The sequence below is a fragment of the Juglans microcarpa x Juglans regia genome, chromosome 1S, assembly GCF_004785595.1.
Source record: "Juglans microcarpa x Juglans regia isolate MS1-56 chromosome 1S, Jm3101_v1.0, whole genome shotgun sequence".
Classification (NCBI taxonomy): Eukaryota; Viridiplantae; Streptophyta; class Magnoliopsida; order Fagales; family Juglandaceae; genus Juglans; species Juglans microcarpa x Juglans regia.
Window position 1 is genome coordinate 4575374 of NC_054595.1, and position 22223 is coordinate 4597596.

General features: G+C 35.7%; 1 protein-coding gene and 2 long non-coding RNA genes across 3 annotated transcripts; 1 reads left to right on the plus strand and 2 right to left on the minus strand.

The window, feature by feature from the left end:
• Nucleotides 1-14637: 14637 nt before the first annotated feature.
• LOC121247199 lies at nucleotides 14638-22032 on the plus strand. The gene is made up of 5 exons (XM_041145564.1): nucleotides 14638-14828; nucleotides 14883-14957; nucleotides 20109-20198; nucleotides 21450-21529; nucleotides 21616-22032. The coding sequence occupies exons 3-5, from the start codon at nucleotides 20127-20129 to the stop codon at nucleotides 21878-21880; spliced, it is 417 nt and encodes a 138-aa protein (XP_041001498.1). The 5' UTR covers nucleotides 14638-14828; nucleotides 14883-14957; nucleotides 20109-20126; the 3' UTR covers nucleotides 21881-22032.
• LOC121247201 lies at nucleotides 15779-19730 on the minus strand. The gene is made up of 3 exons (XR_005937230.1): nucleotides 19347-19730; nucleotides 17885-17887; nucleotides 15779-15789 (listed from the first exon to the last, which is right to left on the minus strand). It is a non-coding gene; the product is annotated as an uncharacterized LOC121247201 (long non-coding RNA).
• LOC121247200 lies at nucleotides 16861-17865 on the minus strand. The gene is made up of 2 exons (XR_005937229.1): nucleotides 17050-17865; nucleotides 16861-17000 (listed from the first exon to the last, which is right to left on the minus strand). It is a non-coding gene; the product is annotated as an uncharacterized LOC121247200 (long non-coding RNA).
• Nucleotides 22033-22223: the final 191 nt, after the last annotated feature.

The following is a 22223-nucleotide window of genomic DNA, read 5'->3' on the forward strand; positions in this document are numbered from 1 at the left end:
TATACCAACTTATAATTAGAATTTTTTTTTAAATCAATATATAGAATACATCTAATAAGATATTTATATAATATTATTTTATTTTATTTAAAATCAATTGACAAGATTTTGGAATTTCCATGGTTAACATAACACGGTCCAACTAGGACAGAAATTTTGAACATTTTATTACAAATAAATCTTCACAACCTCTTTACACTCCATATTCTATATTTTTTTTAATTTTTATTATTTTTTTCTTTTATCAAATATTTATTATATAAATAATGACTAGAAAATTTGAAATAATTTTAAAAAAATAAACTCAAAAGAAATTTAAAAAATATATTAAAAAATTTAAAAAAATGTAAAGTGTAGAGTGTGATGGAGGTTGTGTAGCAAAACTCTTTTACTACATGGTACACCCAATATCTAACCTAATCTAATTAGTTTGACTAATTACGAGAGGATTAAAATACCTATTAAATAAACTTGGACTGTTTATTTGGAACCCGGGTTTCAAATAGGAGTGGACAGCGGAGCCCTGCCACCAGCTACACCACCCCCATCCGCTCCGCCCCCGCATGGGTGGGCGGACTACCTCACATGGGCGAGCGGCCAGGGGCAAATTGCGGGGGCGGGTGCCCTTGCCCCGCACCATACGAGTAGCACCCCTAGTCTCAAACCTAGGCCGGAACCCGGACCGGGTTAGCTAGGATTAAACTTGAGCCGGAACCCTAATGAATTCGAGAACCCGGCTTTTGTTTTTTTATATTATTATTTAAGATCATCTCTCGGCAGGGACAAAACCTCACTTTTCTTCAAATCTCTAAGAGGCTCATCCATGCTCCACGAGCTTCCAACCGTCAGGATTTTGGTGAAGAGTGCAGCCATGGAAGCCCATCGAAGGTAGAGAACCAACAAATGGCTATATTTTAATTTACGGATTTTAAGCTAGCGTTGGGTCACCTCAAACAGTACCCTACGTACGACTATATAATAGAGGAGCATCTGTATGCCATGCACACATTGATCAAGACTAGCTCCAAGTAGGAGTGTCAAATCGTGTTAACGGGTCGTATTCGTGTTGTGTTAAACCATGTATATTATACTATATGGGTCAATCCAAATACGACCTGTTAAGCTTATCGTGTCAAAATTTCAAACCCTAACACAATCCATTAATATAACGGGTCGTGTCATGTCAACTCGTTTTGACCCGTTAGTGAATACTACGAACTATGTTAACACAACATTACCCAACCCGTTTTAACCCGTTTATGTAAATGGGTTGAACAAACTCGAAATTAACCTATTTAAACTTATTAAGTTTAGCATAATTTTATATAAATGTTAAAATCACAATATTTATAAAAAATATATATATAAAACTAACTATAAGTCCAAAATTACAATCTAAACAATAAAAATATCGAAATTAAAATCTCAATAATTTTACTTTTATATATAAAAGTATAATTATAACTTTAACTTTCTTAACGGGTCAAAACGGGTTGACCCGTTATCAACCCGTTTTGACCCAAACCTGTTAGGACTAAATCCAAATCCGTTATTATCGTGTCGTATTTTTGTTTGGTTAACAAGTCGTGTCACATATTGCCACATCTAAATCCAAGTATGCTTCAAGGTACTCGCTCGCACGCATGCTACAGGCAGTGTTCTTGGAATTGTGCGAATGATAAGTCCGGCCTAATAACCGAAAGTAAAGGCTCTTCCCTCTCTTGATGGCAAATCTTGATTGATTGACACTAGGAACCAATTCGTCTTGTTCTCATAACCAAGTTTTTCTTTCTCGCTACTTATGTACTTTTTCTTATTTAATCCGTACTTTTCTAAAGTGTGGGGTTGGTTGAAGATTGTAAAGTTAAAATAGATAGGCTAAAAAGATTTGCTCACTGTTATTTTTATTTGTTCATTGTAAACTACAAATAATACAGATTGTATAACAACCCATACATATGTTGCAGGATTTCAAAAGAATACCATTTAAATTTAAAATTGCCTAGAATCACGTTGTCGTTGCTCCTCTTTTGTTGCATGATAATTCAAATTTGAAAGATTTTAAAATTACCCAAAATCACGTTGTCGTTACTCCTCTGTTATTGCATGATACTCAGCTAACAATTTTATCTACATGATCTTCAGTTTCTTTATCTTCGGAAGTTTAAAATGTTCCAATACGCCCCTCAACCAAAAGGGCAGCTCCTACACCTGAAGGGTGCTTCTTAATAGATGAAATCGAGCAGTAGCCAACGGTTTCGTTAGTAAATCTGCTAGTTGATCTCGTGTAGATAAAAAGGACACTTGAAGCTTATTCTAGAGAACTTGATCATGAATATAGTGAAAATCAATTTCAATATGTTTTGTGCGTGCACGAAAAATGAGATTCGAAGACAAATATGTTGCTCCTATATTTTCACACCAGATTGTCAGACATTTATGCAATGGAAAAAATATAGTGGACAATAATGACTAGAGCCATTGAATTTCTGCTACCATTTTGGATTATGATTTGTACTCCGATTCAATACTACTCCGAGCCACTGTCTGCTGCTGTTTGCAGCTTCAAGAGATGAGATTTTTGCCATGAAAAACACAATAGGCATCAACACTACATCAATCATCATTATCCCCCGCCCAATCCGCATCACTATAGTCATGAAGAGAGTGATTAGATTGATTCTTAATCCGCAGGTCATATGAAATTGTGTCTTTGAGGAATCGGAGGATCCTTTTCACGACTTGTCAATGTGGAACCCAAGGCTGATACATAAACTTACTCACACAATGGACACTAAAGGCTATGTCCGTCCGTGTAAAACTCAAATAGTGGAGAGCACCAACCATGCTTCGATACAAATGTAGATCTTCAAATTCGCAGCCCTCATAATTTGAAAGTTTGCAAGTTGTAGACATTGGTGTTACACATACTTTAATTTTATCAAGCTTTACTTTGTATAAAAGATCAACTATATATTTTTGTTGAGTGAGAATAAGATCATTGTCATCTTGAATAGTTTCGACCCCAAGAAAAAAAGATAAGGTGCCGAGATCTTTAACTGGAAAATCAAGGGATAACTGAGTAATGAGTCTAGTAATAGCACCTGAATTCGAACCTGTAACTAGGGGTGATAAATGGTCCGGTCGGACCGAACGGACCGACCATTTTGGTCAGGACCGAGACTTAGACCGGTCTAGTCCGGTCCACATTTTAGAGGACCGAAGAGTTCGGTCCTCGGTCCATAATCCAAGGTTTTTTCGGACCGGACCAGACCGAATGAAAAAAAAAATTATATATATTTTATATATAATAATTGTACAATTAACAATATAAAATTTTAAATATATTATTAATACTTGTTAATATTCTATAAATTAACAATATTATATATATATATATCTTCAACTAACATATCACTATTAACAATATAAAATTTTAAATATGTTATTAACACTTGTTAATATTCTATGAATTAACTAATATATAATATCAATTAGTTAATTATATAGTAATTATATAAATTAATAATATAATTTTCATCTAATTTATTATCATTGACCATATAAAATATTTTTTATTGAGTTTGTTACATAATCCACATTAATAAGTCATTTAATTTAATTTAGTATTTTAAATAAATTTTTTTATTAATTGTTTAAAAAAATAAAAAAATAAAGCCAGACCGAGCTATCTGTCCGGTCCAGTTCCTTTGGGTGTTCTGTTCGGTCCTGTCCGGAAAAATGATGGAACGTATCGTCAACATATATCAACACAAGCAAATGCAGCTCACCATCACGAAGAGTGTACAAAGAGGTATCAGCGTTCGATCCCTGAAATCCATAAGATCGTAATTTTTCTGTGAGACGAGAAAACCAAGCTCTTGGAGCTTGACGAAGACCATACAGACTTTTTTTAAGTCGACACACATGATCCAGAAAATCCGGATGAATGAAGCTCTATGGTTGTTGTACATACACTTCCTCCTTAAGAATGACATGGAGGAAGGCATTTTGAATGTCTAACTGACGAATAGGTCATCGATGAGTGACAACAAGTGAAAGCACGAGTCGAACAGTACTTGGCTTGATGATGGGGCTGAAAGTATCAGTAAAGTTGATACCTTCTTGCTGATGATAGCCCTTGGCTATTAGCCGGGCTTTATATTATTTTATGCTTCCATCCGCACAATGTTTAATTCGGTATACCCATTTATTGCCAACAAGATTATAAGAGTTTTATGTAGATACAAGATCCCACGTACCATTAGATATTAAAGCATTGAACTCTGTATTCATGGCCTCCTTCCAAACAGAAACCTTTGAAGCCTCTGTGAAGCAAGATGGCTCGGTGATGGAGCCAGACTCAACAAGAAGGGCCCTTGGCAGCGAATATTTTATCATGCCCACGAATGGAGTCTTCGATTTTAATGAATTTGTCTATGATCTAATAGGAGCTTGGTAGAGATCAATGTGGACATCTGGTGTAGTATGAGTAGGTGGGCTAACAGGAGATTGGTAGAGATTAGCGTGGACATCTGGTGCTTCAGAAGTAGGATGTGGAGCTAGAGCGTGCACATCGCTTGATTGGACTCTGTTCGTGATGAGAGGAGTAGGTGAATGCTGATCAGAATCTTGTTGTGTGGTTGCACGATCACATAGTAGTTCACCTGCAGGCAAAGAAAGTGTATGTGGTTGTGTGGATTGTAATGTTATGGGTAAAGAAGCCGTGTTTGGAGCAATGGATGGAGTGGTGTCACGAGCCTGATAAGGAAAATAAGATTAATCAAATATAACATGACGTGACACAGATTTTTCCTATGGATAAATCCAGACATCTGTAGCCCTGATGTGAGAGGCTATAGCCAATAAATATAAAAGTTTTGGACGAAAGTCAATTTTATGTTTGCTAAAAGATCACAAATTAGGCCAACATGCACATCTGAAAGTGCGCATGAATGTATAATTAGGTTTTTTATTGTAAGCATTTTCGAAAGGAGATGATGTTGTAAAATTTTTGTGGGCAGCCTATTAGTTATATATGTTGTTGTTTGAAAAGCATCTTCCCAATAAGACTTAGGTAGATTGGAATGAGCTAGCAGAGCTAGACCCATTTCAACTATCTAACAATGACGCCATTAAACAGAGCCCATTTGTTAGACCCATTTCAACTATCTGACGATGACATCGTTCAACAGAGCCCATTTGTACATGCGTATAAGGACATGCTAAACAATGTTGAATGCCACATGTTTTAAAATAATTATGTAAACGTCTAAATTCACCACCCTAATCGATTTGGATGGCTTTAATTTTTCTATCAAAATGGCGTTCAACATATGTTTAGAATTGTAAAAAAATGGTTTCAACATTAGATTTATTTTTTAAGAGAAAAAACTAAATAAATTTAATGTGATCATCCAAAAAATAGACATAATATCGAGATCCATGAGTGGAAATAAAAAAACTGGGCCCCTAGAAATCAGAATAAATCAACTCTAAAGGCTGATTTGCACGATGAAGAGAGGCCAAAAAAGGTAAATTATGGCTTTTGGCTAACTCACAATCAGGACAAATAGATCTTTTATTATTCAAACCAACAGGAAGATTATTGGATTTTAAAATGTGATTGACAGTACGAAAAGAGGCATGCCCAAAACGACAATGCCAATTAGAAAAAGAAATGCAGACACCAACGAATGCAGAAGAGACAGCTTGCTGAAGAGGCTTGGAGAAGCAATATAGTTCATCTTTACTATTGGCCTTAATGTAGGATGTTCCCCGAGTAATCTTTGATCTGGAAAAAAAAAAATTGTTATAGAACTCAAAATAAACAGAATTATCTCAAGTAAATTTTTGGACAAATATAAGATTTTTGATAATTTAGGGAACAACAAGAATTTGATCTAGAACAAAAGATTTAGAATGTAAAGGTAAAATAGTAATGCCAGTGTGAGTTATATGCAAACTTGAACCATCACCAACTTGGATTTGATCAATACCCACATACTCTTCACCACGAATGTTGAGATTGTTGAAATTGTTGGTCAAGTGATGAGTTGTTTCAGTATCAACATGGCACTCTTGATCACCAGATATCTGGTTTGGATTTGTGGAGAGATTGGCTTGAGCATTTGTGCCAGGTGGTGGTGTTAAAAAGTTCGGATCAAACCTATTGAAGCATCTCGAGGCGGTATGTCCAAGCTTCTCACATAATTGGCACCAAAGGTTGTTGGGATTGTAGGAAGAAGGAATTCCACGTGCAAATCCTCGAAAAGGAGTATTGCCATGCCCCTTGCCTCGTGGATTACCACGTCCACGATGAAAGGAGAAACCTTGATGTTTTGTTGCAACATTAACCGAAGGGGAAGCAGAAGAAATGGACTGAGAGTGATGCTAAATTCGAGCCTTACATGTAAGCAACATAGATAAGACTTCCTCGAGAGTGAGGGAAGCATCACGAGCACCAATAATGGTGACTAGGGAATCATATTCGGGCCCCAAACTCGCAAGAAGATATGTGATGATATCATCACAATTCAAGGGCTGACCAGCAAAGGCAAGATCATCGGTGAGCTTCTTAATATGCATAAAATATTCAGCGGTTGTTTGAGTTGTCTTTCATGCAGAGGATTGTTAAGAGCGTATATGGATTGCTTGAGCCCAAGATTGGGAAGCAAAAGCAGATGTGAGAGCCATCCAAAGCGCAATGGAGGTGGTACAGTGAGCGACTTGCGCCAGAACCTTGTTAGTGAGCGAGGCGGTGAGATAGCTGAGGATTAAATTATCCTGAGTTTCCCAAATGTCAAATAGGGGGTTGACAAAAGTGGTGCCATCGGCAGCAGTGAGTTGTTTGGGCAGAGGTTTGAAGGTTCCATCAACGTAGCCATAGACTTTTTAGCCTTTTAGATATGGAAGCATAGTTGCCTTCCATGCAAGAAAATTCTATCAACTGAGCTTAGAAATATTAAGAGAGGAGGAGGGATTGAACAAATGAAGTTAGGTGGCTTGCAAGTCAGAGGTAGAGGAGTTAGGAGAGGCAGACATTGTGAAAGAGGAGTGTGAGGGACGTTAGTCGAATGGCTCTGATACTATGTAAAGTTTAAACAATAGATAGGCTGAAAAGATTTTTTCACTGTTATTTTCATTTGTTCATTATAAACTATAAATAATACAGATTGTATAACGACCCGCACATGTGTTGCGGGATTTCAAAAGAATACAATTCAAATTTAAAATTGCTCAGAATCACGTTGTCGTTGCTCCTCTTCTGCTGCATGATAATTCAAATTTGAAAGATTTTCAAATTGCCTAGAATCACGTTGTCGTTGCTTCTCTGTTGTTGCATGATACTCGGCTAACAACTTTATCTTCATGATCTTTAGTTCCTTCATCTTTGGAAGTTTGAAATGTTCCAATAAAGATTATGTTACTTTTTTACTTTTTCTGATATTACATGGGATTCAGAACCAGCCTTGAAGATGATGTTACGTGGCGTTCAGAACCAGTATGCAATAGTTTGATCTTGATGCAGACGGTGTTCTTGATGCAGTAGTCTGATTTCACATATGTCCTGCCTATAATTTGTGAAATATGGGATAAAAGAAAACCCATCAATCAAAATATTCAAACTAAAAGAAAGAGGTTCTGGGTTTAAAACCCGATACCTAGATCGGGTGTACCCGGGTTTTGCAACTCGGGTTCCCAGTCGAAACTAGAATTTGGTTTTCCGAGTTTCGAACCTAGCCAGGAAAAAAACCGGCCTGGATGAACAATCCTAAAATGAACATTATACATTTGGAAAATGATCAGTATACAACCATTTTACATAAAATGGTGGCTAGTTTTGTATGATTAAAATTCATTTTCAATGAAGTGACATAATTGTATGGGAAGTGCTATAGTCACAAAGAAATTAAAAAATAAATCTATAAATTGACGTGACATGATATAGTACGTTAGATTTACTTTACAATAAAAGTAATTTTATATTCTAATATATCATATCATGCCACGTTAGTTTTAGTCCAAGCCCAAGTGATGTTGAAGATAAATAGATTTGGGACCAGGAAAATAGTGGCAAATTTAGTGTCCAAAGTGCCTATTGATTCTTTAAAGCTAACAAAGGTGAGAGCATAAGAGAAATCTTGAATGCTAGAAGCCAAAACTCATTATGGTCTACTCTATGGAAGTTGAAGATTCCCAACAAAGTTAAGGAATAAACTTTCAACATTTGAAAACTTAAGAAGAAGACAGATTGATGTGGATGGTAAATGTATCTTCTGCAATGACAAAATGGAGGATCTACCACATGATCAGTGTACAACTATTTTACATAAAATGGTGGGCAGTTTTGTAAGATTAAAATTCATTTTCAATAATGTCATATAATTGTATGAGAACTGCTATAACTACAGGGAAATTGAAAAGTAAATCTACAAATTGGCGTGTCATGATATGGTACGTTAGATTTATTTTACAATAAAAATAATTTTATATTCTAACGTACCATATCATGCCACATTAGTTTATAAATTTATTTTTGTGTAATCTCTTTATGACTATAATATTTCTCTAATTATATTTGTTGATTGTAAAATGGGTTATAAAATAATTATTAAAAAATTGTAGATGTATCATTATTCTATTTATTTTCAAGTAAAATAGAGAGACTCTATATATTAAAGATATCCAACTGCAGCTCCACCACAACCATAATTCTTCTTTGCAAGAAGCATTGCGATTTTGCTTGGATGACTGATGTTAGAAAAACTAGATCAAAGTATATAGCAGAAACGTCTACCTCAACTAGTAAATCATAGATCAGGTGCAGTTGTTTCATAGACTTCTCAATCATTGTGAAATCATCCTCCTCGATAGTGGAGTATGCTACATGGTAAAAAATCAGAGTAACATCCAAATATTCCATAGCCTAAATGTCGGGAATAAAAAGACACATTTGAGAGAGATTTTCACTTTTTAGAACAGAAGCTCACCACTTTAAATGGGCTATCTATATAGCCCCTCCATCTGTAACATTTGGCTCACAAGCTATCAAGGTTCATAAAGTGACTATTAAGCCACTTCATAACCCCTAGCCAAGGAAAGGAAAGGAGAAGAGTGCCCACTATGGGCATCCCCACTTTTTATTACATCTATTACTCACACATAGTGGGTAAAGTCACATGCATATATCTCTCAACATGTTTTCAATATTATTTATAATAGCAAATAGGTTGTGCGACCACCGAGCACACCTGTAAAAGAAAAAATAGAAGCACTATACCAAATTTCTCTAAGAGAAGATCAGGTTAGCAACATCACCAAAAATGTCTCGTTACGCTCCAACTCATTTGGTCACATCAGATTAAGCATCTCTAATTCCTTTCGAGTCTGAATAACTCAGAGCAATACTCAATCTTCATAAAATATGATGTAGCCACAGTTATGTCACAACTTCTAAGAAGTAACATACTTGTCGGCACTGAGTAAACACAATATTGATGTGTTATCAAATAGTCTTCCATTCACCCTTATATCATTCAGTTTTAATCAAGTCGATTTTCTAGCAATATCTCTTTAGGCCATATCATTCATGGTCATAGACAACATGCAAAAGTAGCAGACACTAAAATTTTAACCTCATGACATGGTCGAAGGTCTCCTAAAAGCATAAATAAATTAAGATCATGATGAATTATGACCTACAGGGCTCACATGGTGAGGAAGTAGAGAACCATTTGGTCACCTATACCTTCGGTTGTAAAAGCACATGTAGTATGAAATACATGCTATGATGGAGTTTTCTGTTCGAAAAAGAGTGTATGTCTAATCTTAATACACCATATAGATCTTAATCTAGTTGCTATCTCAACGACTAAACCGAGTCACTCTATTTGCTCGCTATCCAAAACATCAAAGAGGATCTCGCATCTGGCTAAACATAGACTACACAGATTGTGAGCTATCCATGTACGGTCTTAACAAATGACAAAAACCTCATCTTAACTAAGCTAAGACAACATATATTTGTGTCAACCATCTCTATATGATATATAAGCATTAAGGGACACAATGTCTCGTCTCCACTTGCTATTTAAGTGTCAGAGGTTACGATTTGTGTTAGTGAGCTGATCTAAACTTGTTGACATACATTTTTTACCAAATCTCAAAATTTATAGTGAATGCGTGTGCTCACTAAATGCTCCCAGTTGTACCATGTGATCATAGAACACATCGCATGGTCAACTATAAATAATTAGACCACAACTCTCAAATGGTGCTTTAGGATAGGCTTACAACTTATTCATAATTTATATACAATTTTAAATATAATAAATATTTTTATTATATTTAAACCCATCAAATAAAAAGTAAATGTGAAAATAAAATTTAAAATAATATTATTTTATTACATAGTTGTAAACAAGTTGTTATAAAGTAGTAATTTTATTATTTCTAATGCAAAGAATATTCTAATTTCCTCCTATGAGCACTCTTCAAAAGTTCGATTATTTCGCTCATTCCATGGGCACCATAGAATACATATTGGAATCATCTTCAACAATTGTGATTTCTGGAATTCAATGCAATAGAAAACGATCCACATTCACGCCAATATTTTTGCATATACAACACCATTCCACCACACTCGGGATTTCAATAAGTTATCTATGGTCAAAATCTTGTCCAAAAAAATTGTCCAAGCAAAAAAAAAAAAAAAAAAAACCACATTCAACAGAGCCTCTCAACATTCTTTGGTATGACTTAAATGATTGGCACATAAATAAAACATAACAAATAATTTTAAATCATTAAATGTCAGACCATGAGGTAGTAGGAGAATTTTCTTTTTCTACGCAGGTAGTAGGAGGATATTAATAAAAGAAAAATGATAAATACACAATACTTTTCACAACATATTTCACAATTATGTTTTAAAATGAGGGGTATCCTTAAACATCACTTATCTCATCTCATCTCATTTCCTTCTCAAACATCACTTAAACAAAAACACATTTCCTTCCCAAACATTACTCAAATAAAAACACTTTCAAACTAATCATTACAATTTTTCGAAAACTTCTGAACAAAACACAAAAAATAATTCAATATTTTCAAGTTCCAGAATAAAAATTATATTAAAAAATTTATTCTAACAATATTTTAATTTTATAATATTTTTTATTCACATTTTTTTCTCTATTTTCTCAAAACCCAATAAATACTTAACTCAAACTATTTCACTATTATTCACAAACCATCTTACTACTATTTACAAAATTCTCATCTTATCTCATCTCATTTTTTAAGCCTCCCCTAAGATGTAATGTATTGTGTAGTAGAGCTAAAAAATGAAAAAAAACCTCTAGAAATGTGGGTTTTCTCTACAAGGGTTCTATATATCATCTCTTAAAACTTGCAAAAGATTTGATCCATGTCATTTATAAGTGTTTTCATAGTGTATTTGGGTTGACAAACACATTCTAAAGGTGTTATTGCAAAAGTTGGATTGAGTGGGTTTTTATGTCAATCATGTGGAGATTAAGCTCTAAAACCTCTTTTTATAAAAGTTAGATTAAGAGGACTCTCCTATCCACTTACTACTAGGATACAAAACATACCTCCACTATAGGAAAGAGAAAGGGATATAAAACCCTTTCACCCCATGATACGAGGCTTTTAATTACTCATATAGTTTGACCATCTTCCTTCTCATATTACTGATTTATAGTGAGAGGAGGTTATATAAATATATATATATATATATATATATATATATAAACTTTTAGCTTTTTAATTATTAAAACGTCTTTCATAATTCTCTGAGTTTTAACCATTTTACAACTCTTTAAAGTAATTGTTTTGGACTCAAAAACTATTTTATACTTGTGATATTTTTATTTATTTTCAAATCACATATGATGTCATAACGGAGAAATAAAAAGATAATGGTTTCATCGATTTGGCACAAAACAACGGTGAAATTCAGAGAAACCTTTATATTTATTCTGGTTATTTTTTCTCATTTGTAAAGAAGATTTGGTTTCAAAAACGCCATAAATAAACCTCCCATACTTTATACATTATCTTTTTCTTCTACTGCATTGAGAATCTCAAAAGTCAAGGTGTTTTTCCTCTTTCCCTCTTCTTTTTCTGTTTTTAGGGCCTTCAAAGACCTTAAATTCATGTATATAATTTTGTGTAGATACTTTCATAGATCCTCAGAGTCTTTCACCCACAAACAAATGCATTAGATTGTTTGCGTTAAAATCAGCGATTTTGAATATGCGCACTAGATGTTTGCAAAATTGTGTTAAAGACCTAACAATTGATTCAAAAGTTCTAAGGCTGTTGGATACTAATTTGGATTAAACATTTAACCCTCATGATCATAACATTACACCACGCTTCAGAATCCGACATCCATGGCGGCCTATTGTATCGACACTAACTTCGTGATAGCCTGTTTTTTTTTTTTACGATTTTACTCATCTTTCAGTATTCAATGATTTAACATTATGCCCATATATAATACAAATACATTTTAATCTAGTCTATATGTTGCCCTCGCCATAACTTAAACTTGTGACGTGATCTCTACTCTAATACTAATTGTTAAAAATCTAACCATTAATTTAAAAATTTTAAGATTATTAGATACTAATTTAAACAAACTTTTTAACTCTTGTAATCATAACAAATTGACTACTAGAAAGTTAATTGGATTTATAAGATGATAGCTTGTATGCTTTATATTAATTCATTGCCAGCAGAAGCCTATCCTGCATGCTATCATAACTCATCTACTCCTAAATATTTTTTACTTGCTAATAGTATATATGGTGAAGCGTAAACAAAATATGTGATGAATATTTGAATTAATTTTCAGACGAAAAATATTTGAATGTCAATTATAATTTAAATATTTTGAAATATGTTTTTTATTTTACATTAAATAGATTTTTATAATTTGACATCTTACATCAAATTACGCCATTTTTATATTATTTTTATGAAATTGTAAAATTACAAGGTGCCAAGTTTGTTTTTTGCTTTTATTTAAAAAAAAAGAATGCAGGCAACTTTCTAAAGGTCTGACACGGCCTCAATTTCTTACGCTTAGTTTAGTTTCGTAGTTCAGATGAGATGAGATGAGATATTTTGAATAGAGTATTGCTACAGAGTAGTCACTGTAGCTACATTGCACACACTGCACACACTACGTGGTTGTTTCTGCTCCTTTAGTTTTTTTTTTGGTGCAAAACGCACGCACCAGACTTTCCCATTTCTTTCTTCCTCTCTCTCATACCGTCTCTCTCTCATCTGTCTTTCTCTCTCATCGACTCTCTCTAATCTCGGTCTCCCTCTCTCATCTCGGACTCTCTCTCTCATCTCGATCTCTTTCTCATCGACTCTCTCTCTCATCTCGGACTCTCTCTCTCATCAGCAGCTCCCTATCTCTCATCAGCTCTCTCTCTCGTCGAGCTCTCTCTCATCATCTCAGCTCTCAATGGCTGCTCTCGTTTTGACACGTAATGTGTGCATTTTGGATGCAGCAAAACAGTGGTTGCTACCAAGACTTTTTCTTTTGAATAATAGTGAGATTTTTAAGTTAAGATGAGATGATTTGTAAAAAAATATGTGTTTAGATAATGAGATGAGATAGTTTTTACTTTTTAGAATTTGGTAAAGGTGTGAGTCTCATTAATGATTGAAAATCATTTTATAATTATTGAATAATAGTTATGAATATATTAATAAAAAGTAATATTTATAATTAATTAAAAATATACCATAAATAAATTTATTTCTCAAAATATATTTTTTTAATCAAAATTACTCTACATTCTCACAAAAAATTAAAATGGTGGATTTCGACAGTGGGGAAGATGCGTGAACATGGATGAAGAATGATCTCGAAATAGGATAAGAAAAAAAGAAATGTGCACTGTTTACTTAACTTTTTACTGTTTATGTCAACTTTTGCACTGTTTATGTCAGTTTTGTACGGTTCATTATACTGTTTATGTCAGTTTTGTACTGCTCATTGTATTGTTTATGTCAGTTTTTAAACTGTTCACTCAACTTTTTACTATTTATATTAGTTATTAATTTTAAAACGTAAACGAATGTTGAAAATGCAGAGATGAAATAAAAACATCCTACTGACTGTTTGGATTGAGAGAATTTGTATCTCATCTGTTATTCAAACCAAGCTTTAGGGTATGCTTAGATAGTGAGATGATAATTTTTTATTTTAGATGAAAGTTTAAAATATTATTTTTTAATATTATTATTATTTTGATATTTAAAAAAATAAAATTATTTATTATATTTTATATAAAAATTTTAAAATATTATAATAATAAAATAAAATGAGATGAAAATTTTATAACACATCCCACTCACCAAAGATATCCTTCTCTTCGCGTTAAACACATACAGCCAGCAATGGAACGTGCAAAGCGCCATTAGGCCGATTCGGATTGAGAGAATCTTCAAACCGGTCGCGGTGCTCTTCAGTGTTTTACACTCTCCTATTGGAGTTTGACACGTTAATAATCTATTATACTTACAGTGGATCTGCATACATGATACAAAATCAACACTCTTTGCTTCCGTCCGTTTCTCTGTCTACCCTTTCTCTCAACTCCTCGGCTGAGTCCATTTCTCTCTCTTCCCCCTCTCTCTCTCTCTCAAGCCGTTGCCGTGAGTCCGTTTCTCTCCTTTCTCTCACTGTCACTCTCTCTATCCTCACCGTCGCGATTAACAATTTTGCGATTGAAAATTTCCTTGCTCCTCTACTTCTGTGACCCGAGTCTTCTTCCTACCACCACCCCCGTTGCCTGGAAGCCCCCGCCCCCCCCTCTCTCTCTCTCTCTCTCTCAAATCTGCTAGAAGCTCAACATTCGCTTTCTCTTCGAGTTCAAGGCCCCGAATCCACTGTGCCCTTAGAGGTGATTTCTCTCCCTTTGAATACTGTCTGTTATTCTTATTATTACCCATTTGGATTAGAAATGAGTTTACATGGTTTTATATGAATTAAATAAAATATTATTAAAAAATTATTTTTAATATTATTATTATTTTAAGATTTAAAAAAATTAAATTATTTATTATATTTTATATAAGAATTTGATAAAGTTATAACAATGAAATGAGATAAGTTACGACGTGTTTCAAAAACAGGGCCTTAATGTCTCTTTTGGTTTCCGGAGAAATTTTTGGGATTAAAGTTTTAGTTTTCGTTTTTGGTAATATTGGAGTGTGCTGCTCGTGTAAAAAAGGTTTTATCGTTTCTCGTACTTTCTTGGCAACCAACAAAAATGTGGTTAATGCTCTTGTAATTCTTAGACCAGTTCCTGTACATGGAACTTGATATGTATTAAAAAAAATTGTAATGTCGGGATGCAGAGTATATGGTTTTAAAAGTGTAGCCCCACCATTTCTATCACTGCATGTATTTTTTTTTTTTTTGGGACGCAGAGTATATGGTTTTTCTATTGTTATATGAGAGAATGAAATGCCTAATAGAATTATTTAAAAGTGTAGGTTGCGCCATAGAGGTCCTGATTAAAAGTGTTAAATCTTCTTTAAGAGTAATGTTATGTAGCTTGCAAGCACTCGGTTTCAACCTAAGTGGGTGGTGTTCACGTTTCTTGAATATAGTTTAAGTCTTATTCTCTTTGAAAATTTCAGTATACTTTTTTATAGGTTGTGACATTGTCTGGTATTTTAATGCATCTTTTTGTAGATTGTCCGCTGTCTATCGTACATGCCAATTAATATCTCCCAAAATTTGCATCTAAGGGAAGTAAAGGAGGTGGTGCAGGAAGTGCACACCCATTTTCTTGGAGAGTTGTATTATCTACATCTGAAGCGAACAAACTAGTTTGCCAACAAGAAGTTAAAAGTGGTTGGAAAATTGGCCCTGCACCATAAATAAATATTTATGCGTTTGAAGATGCATCATCAAACACTGGAAGTACAGAAAGTTATGGACCACAATAATTTCCAACAAAAACAACATGGATATCATAGTCTTAAAGAGTCTCTGTTTGAAAATCAAGAAGGCAGAAAACATAACCTGAATGTTCCAATTCCATGGCTACAAAACTGAGTGTTCAATAAACTGAAAGTTCCAATTCCATGGCTACAAAAGTCCTCTATCTATTTCCCCATAGTGACGGAATTCTTCTCTCGAACACACATACTCTACCCCAATTAATGATTTGTCTATGTTTGTCAACCAAGTATGGTTTGTTCGAATGCTAAAACCAGTTCGTTTGCAGAAGGCTTTATAGCAACTATGTGCATCCTCTAGATCTTCAAACTGTAGCTCCTCATACGGCTCCACATATGAAGATTACATGGTATTATTTACCCTGGGCATGTTCTTTTCTTGTTCAACCTCACCATCCTCTTCAATCATCTCAACTTCATTGGCGCTAGAATTACAATAATCTAAAATCTCAACATCATCTCTTGAAGTACTCATCATTCACTCAACCTGATATCATGAAAAATTTCACTTTTAGCAAATGACAACACTACAAACTGCACACCATCTTCATGGAAATTTATAAAAGAAGAAAACGTTAAAAACTCAATGATAAGTTAAGGTGCATCAGCATATACACATTAATTTTACTCATCTCTGTTTCTGGGTTGGTAAAATATGGTTTAACCAAGAGAGGATCCCCAACTAGACAATCAAATTAAGTGTAGTATAGATAGCTCAATACAAAACTTGAAAAGACCTTTAAACATTTTGATAGAAACTGTTCTGATGCTTCTTGTTAGCAGAAAACTATGAGAAAAATTCAAACCAGAAGCGTTTGCAAGTTTTTTTTTTTAAGTAAAAATATTATATATATATCAAAAGGAGTAACCAAGTACACTGATGTATACAAGAGAACACTTTGCCCATAATAGAAAACCCCTATTAACCCAAAAAGTCCATGAAAAACAACCCAAAATACACCAAGTCCGACCCCAACCTCTTGTTTCATGTAGAACTAAAATTCTGACCAAAAACCCCACCCCAACCTCTTGTTTCCCGTCTTCACAATGCCCTCCTTTTAGACTTTCCTCTAGTTGAGCTATCACCCTTAGCGTCGTAGTTGATTGTAGAAAAAAGACGCTGTAACTCCTTGCTTTTCTTGAAACTTGATTTGGTTTCAAGCGAGTGGCTTGCCTCGATCGCAATAATTAATTCTTTAAATTGGTCTTCACATCCTCCATGTGAAATTCCCACGAACTGTTGAATCTCGTTAACTTTAGGCAGAATTCAATCTGCTATTGGAGGATGAGAGACCAAGGGAGCTATAGTATCCCCAAACACAGTATCCAGCTGCACTCCCGACTCTAGGCAAGACACCAACGCCAAATCCATGTTCAAATCTCATACCTCCTCAGCAACTCCATTGGTTATCTCCAATGGTATGACATCAAGTCCCTTCACCTCTGGTGACCCTTTATGTGCAACTTCAGCGGGTCCCTTCACCAATGGTATGACATCATTTTCCTTCAACTCCAATGAGGGAGCCATAGTTTCTTTGGGTACAGAAGTCACACAAGGTGAATGACATTCTATTATAGATGTCTCTACGCCGATACCCGACGTAGAACCCACTTCAAATAACCTAGACTTCCTTTTGACCCGCCATACTCTTCTAGATCTAGTTATAGGAATAGGGCCGAATCTAATTTTCCTTTTTCCTTTATTTGAGTTTAAAGGATTCGAGCCTATCTTAGTCTTTTTCTTTACAACCATGTTGCCTCCAGTTGAAAGCAGGTATATTTTCATAGACAAAAAAGCTATCGCTGCGTTCAATTCGACAAGTTGGGTTTCCATCTCCTTTAAAGAATTATGCATCACAACAAACTGGTTATGAGGCATGATCTGCAAACCACTTACATCATTCCCCTCACTATGAACCCCCGAATCATGACCGGTCTTCAGAGCTGCCGCATATCATCGTCTCGCCATCGTGGATGTACTTGGGTCTTTATGATTCACTTTCAAGTTGATATTCTCATTCTTCTTTTGGTTTTCCTTCTTTGACCCATCAGCAAAAAGCATATCTGCAGCTCTGCATAATTCCGCAGCAAATTTCTCCCAACCCAGACCTTCATACACTTTAGGAATGGCTACAACACTCCGTCGGCCTCCTCCAACATATTCGGTGACAATTAAAAACCTACCATGCTTATTGGAGCTTCTTTAAGCCATGAATGTTTTGCTGCCTTCATGCAAGTGTTTTGTGAAGTCCAAATTTTTTCTCGCTTGTAATACTGCTTCCATCGTAGCCATCAACCATTCTAGACTACTGCGACCCATCACTACAAATCTCCACACCCTTCTACTCCTCTCCACAATTTTTAATGACGATCTCCATGATTCTGACAAAAGCTCAAAAGCCTTCGATTCCACCCAAAAGTGCACCAGATGACCCATACTGATGAACCCTTCGACCTCAGATGCAGGGGCATCCCACGCTGAAATGCACCATTCTGTTGAATAAAAGTAGTGCGCGAAGGTGGTTGGAGTTATTAGGTTGGGAAAAAACAGAGCCCAAAGGCGCATTAGGTTGGTAAAAACAGAACCCCTCAATTGAGATAAGGGAAACTTCCAGTCGCCGGAGGATGACCGGCGTTGGAGACCCCACAATGGGGTCGTCGGAGTCCGTCGAACATGTCTGTAACGATGGCTAATGCAAAGGCTCAGGTTGCGTGAAGTAACGGAGGAAGTAACGAAAAAACAGTAGGATACTCCTAGTTGTCGGCAAAGGACCGACGTCGGATGCCTCACAATGGATGCACCGGAGTCCGTCGTCCAAGTTTGTGGTGGAGTTGAAAGTGCACGGCGACAATACAACACCTTTGACAGAGATGAAGTGAAAAAACCAAGTTTGCCGGCAAGGATCGACGTCGGACGGCCCTCAACGTGGACGCCGGGGTCCGCCGGCCTCGTCTGTGACAGAGGTGAGATATCACACTCTGATTGATGACGGGTGAGGGGTGGCGGTGGGTTGGTTGAGTTAGGGTTTCTCGCTTCACTGTTCACCCATGGGAATCGCAAGGTGTACGGAGAGAATCGCAAGGTTTAGGATAAGATCTGTTTGCAAGTTAACAACAAAGTAGGTTTTTGCAAGTTAATCCAGCAAATGGGAAAGTTGTCAACATAAGATTCTAGTATAGGAAAGAGGCTCTTCAGAAACCTTTCTCCTCCTCATTGAAATCATGTGCAAACACAAGTTCCAAGTTTTAGCCTTCCAAAAGATATTGGCTTACGAACCTTGTAACTTTTTCTTCACCATCTATAATCTAAAATTATAGTCCACCAATTAATATTAACATACCTTCATATTAATCTAAAATTACATCAACAATTATAGTCCACCATCATTACAGCATCACCATACCTTCAGATTATCACAAGCCGAGTGGGGGGAAAGGGAGAGACGTAATGCACGAGAAAGTATGACAAACGACAAAATCATTTTTACACGAGCAGCACACTCCAGTATTACCAAAAACTAAAACTAAAACTTTAAGCCAAAAAAGTCTCTAGAAACCAAAAGAGATATTAAGAATCACCAAATGGGTAATAATAAGAATAACTGACGGTATTCAAAGGGAGAGAAATCACCTCCAAGGGCACAGTGGATTCGGGGCCTTGAACTCGAAGAGAAAGCGAATATTGAGCTTCTAGCAGATTTGAGGGGGAGGGGGAGGGGGAGGGGGGGGGCGCTTCTAGGCAACGGGGTGGGGGTAGGAGAGAGAGAGAAAGAGGGGGGAAGAGATCGAAAAGTGTGATCTGCTGAAGTTGGGTGTAAAGTATAATTTGCTAAGTTTCTTACGTGGCAGATCCTTAGTGGCTGGTGTAAAAGTTGTGAAATCACTCAACCGGTAGGAGCTTTTCCCTAAATAAAAAATAATTTTATCATATACACACACAATATATGAATCTAGACAAATAAAAGACTAAATTTTTTACTAACTAATCTCTAGAGTTTTGTTATTAAATAAATTTATCTCACTCTAAATTATTTGTTTTATGGATATGAATCTGTAGAATGTGACCGTGAACATTAATTGTTTAGGCTGGCCAAGAAGGTGCAATGGGAACTACAGAGACACCGCGAAAAACTGGCCTTCCTCAAATTGTTAAACGAGATAAGGGATTGAAATTGGTAATTATTCCTTATTTTGATCTGTGAAGGTGAACATGTGATGTTATTTATAGCATAATTGATTCATGGTTTTACTTTTAATTGCATTGTTGTAAACATTCTAATGTGGGACTGATGCACTTCCAAAGTGACCACTGAAAGACACCAGCTGTTTTTCCTTCCTTTCCTCATGATTTTATCTGTGTTGTATATACGTAGAACTCTTAGAGAGTTGTACGAATGTACTATAAACTCATATCAAGTATCCAGAGAAAATGTGTAATGTTTAATATAATCACTTGAAACCCCTAGGGGTTGGCTCAAGTGGTAAAAACCTTAGTCTTGGTGGTATGCTCCCTCCAAGGTCTAAGATTTGAATCCTCTTGGATGCAAAGAATCTCTAGGGGCCATCGGACGGGGAGATTTTCATCTTGAATTATCCTAGGTGCACTTGTGGGAAACTCCTTGCTGAAGGCCTGTGCACCCTGGGATTAATTGGGATATTATTCTCGGACACCCGGTGTCAATAAAAAAAGATATAATCACTTGAGAAATGCTGTAGTTTTTCAAATTCCTAAGAGACTGGCAAGTGGTGTTAGTGTGTATATTTCCGGCACATCTCTTCGCATTTTGCATGATTGGATGGTTTCTTATCAGGTCTCCTTGTTTTCTAACTGGTTCTCCTGTTTAGTTTTCAAACACTAGCCTAACAGAATACACCAGTTTTTCTTTTTTTGCTGAATGAAGAGGGCAAGAGGGGGGCAACCAGAGGTGGCTTCCTTACTTGGGTGTGACCATAGTAGCACCCTATCCGCCGAGAATCAAATAGGAGGGGCCTAGATGGCGGGAAGTTGCAGACGCTCATTCAAATCAGGTTTGAGCCATAGCTTAGACGCCACCCCTACTAGGAAATTCAATGAATCCTTAGGCAGCTAATACTAATAGTTTAAGGTTAACCCAAAGACCATTGAGCCACCACCCTTGGTGGAAACAAAATACCCGAGATACTCAAATACAAAGTACTCTAAGTTATCAGCTCTCTTATTATTTCATATTTGATGTTTAGGTAGCTGGTCTACGTGTGTGTCAGCTGAAATGATCTACATTGAGAATCCATAAAGCCATGGCATTTATGTAGGCTATTGGAGCATTTGGATTGGCTGTAATGCCTATAGAATTAAATGCAAATTTCCACTGTGCTGTTATTGCCATTTCTCCAGTCTATGCTCGGGATGTAACTTTCTTTGTGCATGGCAATCTATTGATATGCAGGCGGAACAATGGGTTGATAATATGACAAAAGGTGCGGAAGATGAACAAACAGAAGTAGAATTACAGGCTCGACCTAATAGGTTTGTATAACCATATTTACTGTCTGTTGTTGCTATTATTGGGTCATTGTATGCTGTTTGCCACAACTCTGTACATTTTCATGTAGACTTGGATTGGGTGCAAAAATTTTGCGTCAGTCCAAAGTTGGACCTTCAAACGACCCACTTGAAAGGAAACTACATGCCAAGTTAAACATAGGGAAAAGAAAAGCTGCCAAAAGTGCCAAGGGATCATCCACTCCTGCGAGAGATGGAGGTGAAAATGAAGATGACAGTGAAGAGGATTTAGACAGCAGAACAAGGGCATTTGACAAGAAGAGAGCAGCTGCTTCTGGAACTGCATTTTTACAGGCAAAAAAAACTCGGAAATAATAATTTCCAGATGTCTATGTCGAATCTTCTAGGGTTTTTTCTATTTTGTATACTGTTTATTAGGACTTGACTCTACAAATCAATTCTGTGTAGAATACTCACCAGGGATGCTTTTGCTCGGTGCATGTCTAGCAATATAATTCTGGAAGCTATTGAGCTGTGCTCCATTTTAATGATTTTTACATTCAAGGGAACTGTTTTTACCTTTAACTAGGGAACACTGTTTAAAAGTTTACCAATCATCTTTGTGTTCATTATATAATTTTCAAAGCATGAAACTTCATTCGTATGAAACCACATAAGCTACTTTCTCATTTTATTATTATTTAATAAAAATTACTTT

Coding starts and splice junctions, on each gene's coding strand:
- LOC121247199 (XM_041145564.1), top strand. CDS start 20,127: ATGGGAACTACAGAGACACCGCGAAAAACTGGCCTTCCTCAAATTGTT. Junction 20,199..21,449: donor GAGATAAGGGATTGAAATTG/GTAATTATTCCT, acceptor ATTGATATGCAG/GCGGAACAATGGGTTGATAA. Junction 21,530..21,615: donor TTACAGGCTCGACCTAATAG/GTTTGTATAACC, acceptor ATTTTCATGTAG/ACTTGGATTGGGTGCAAAAA.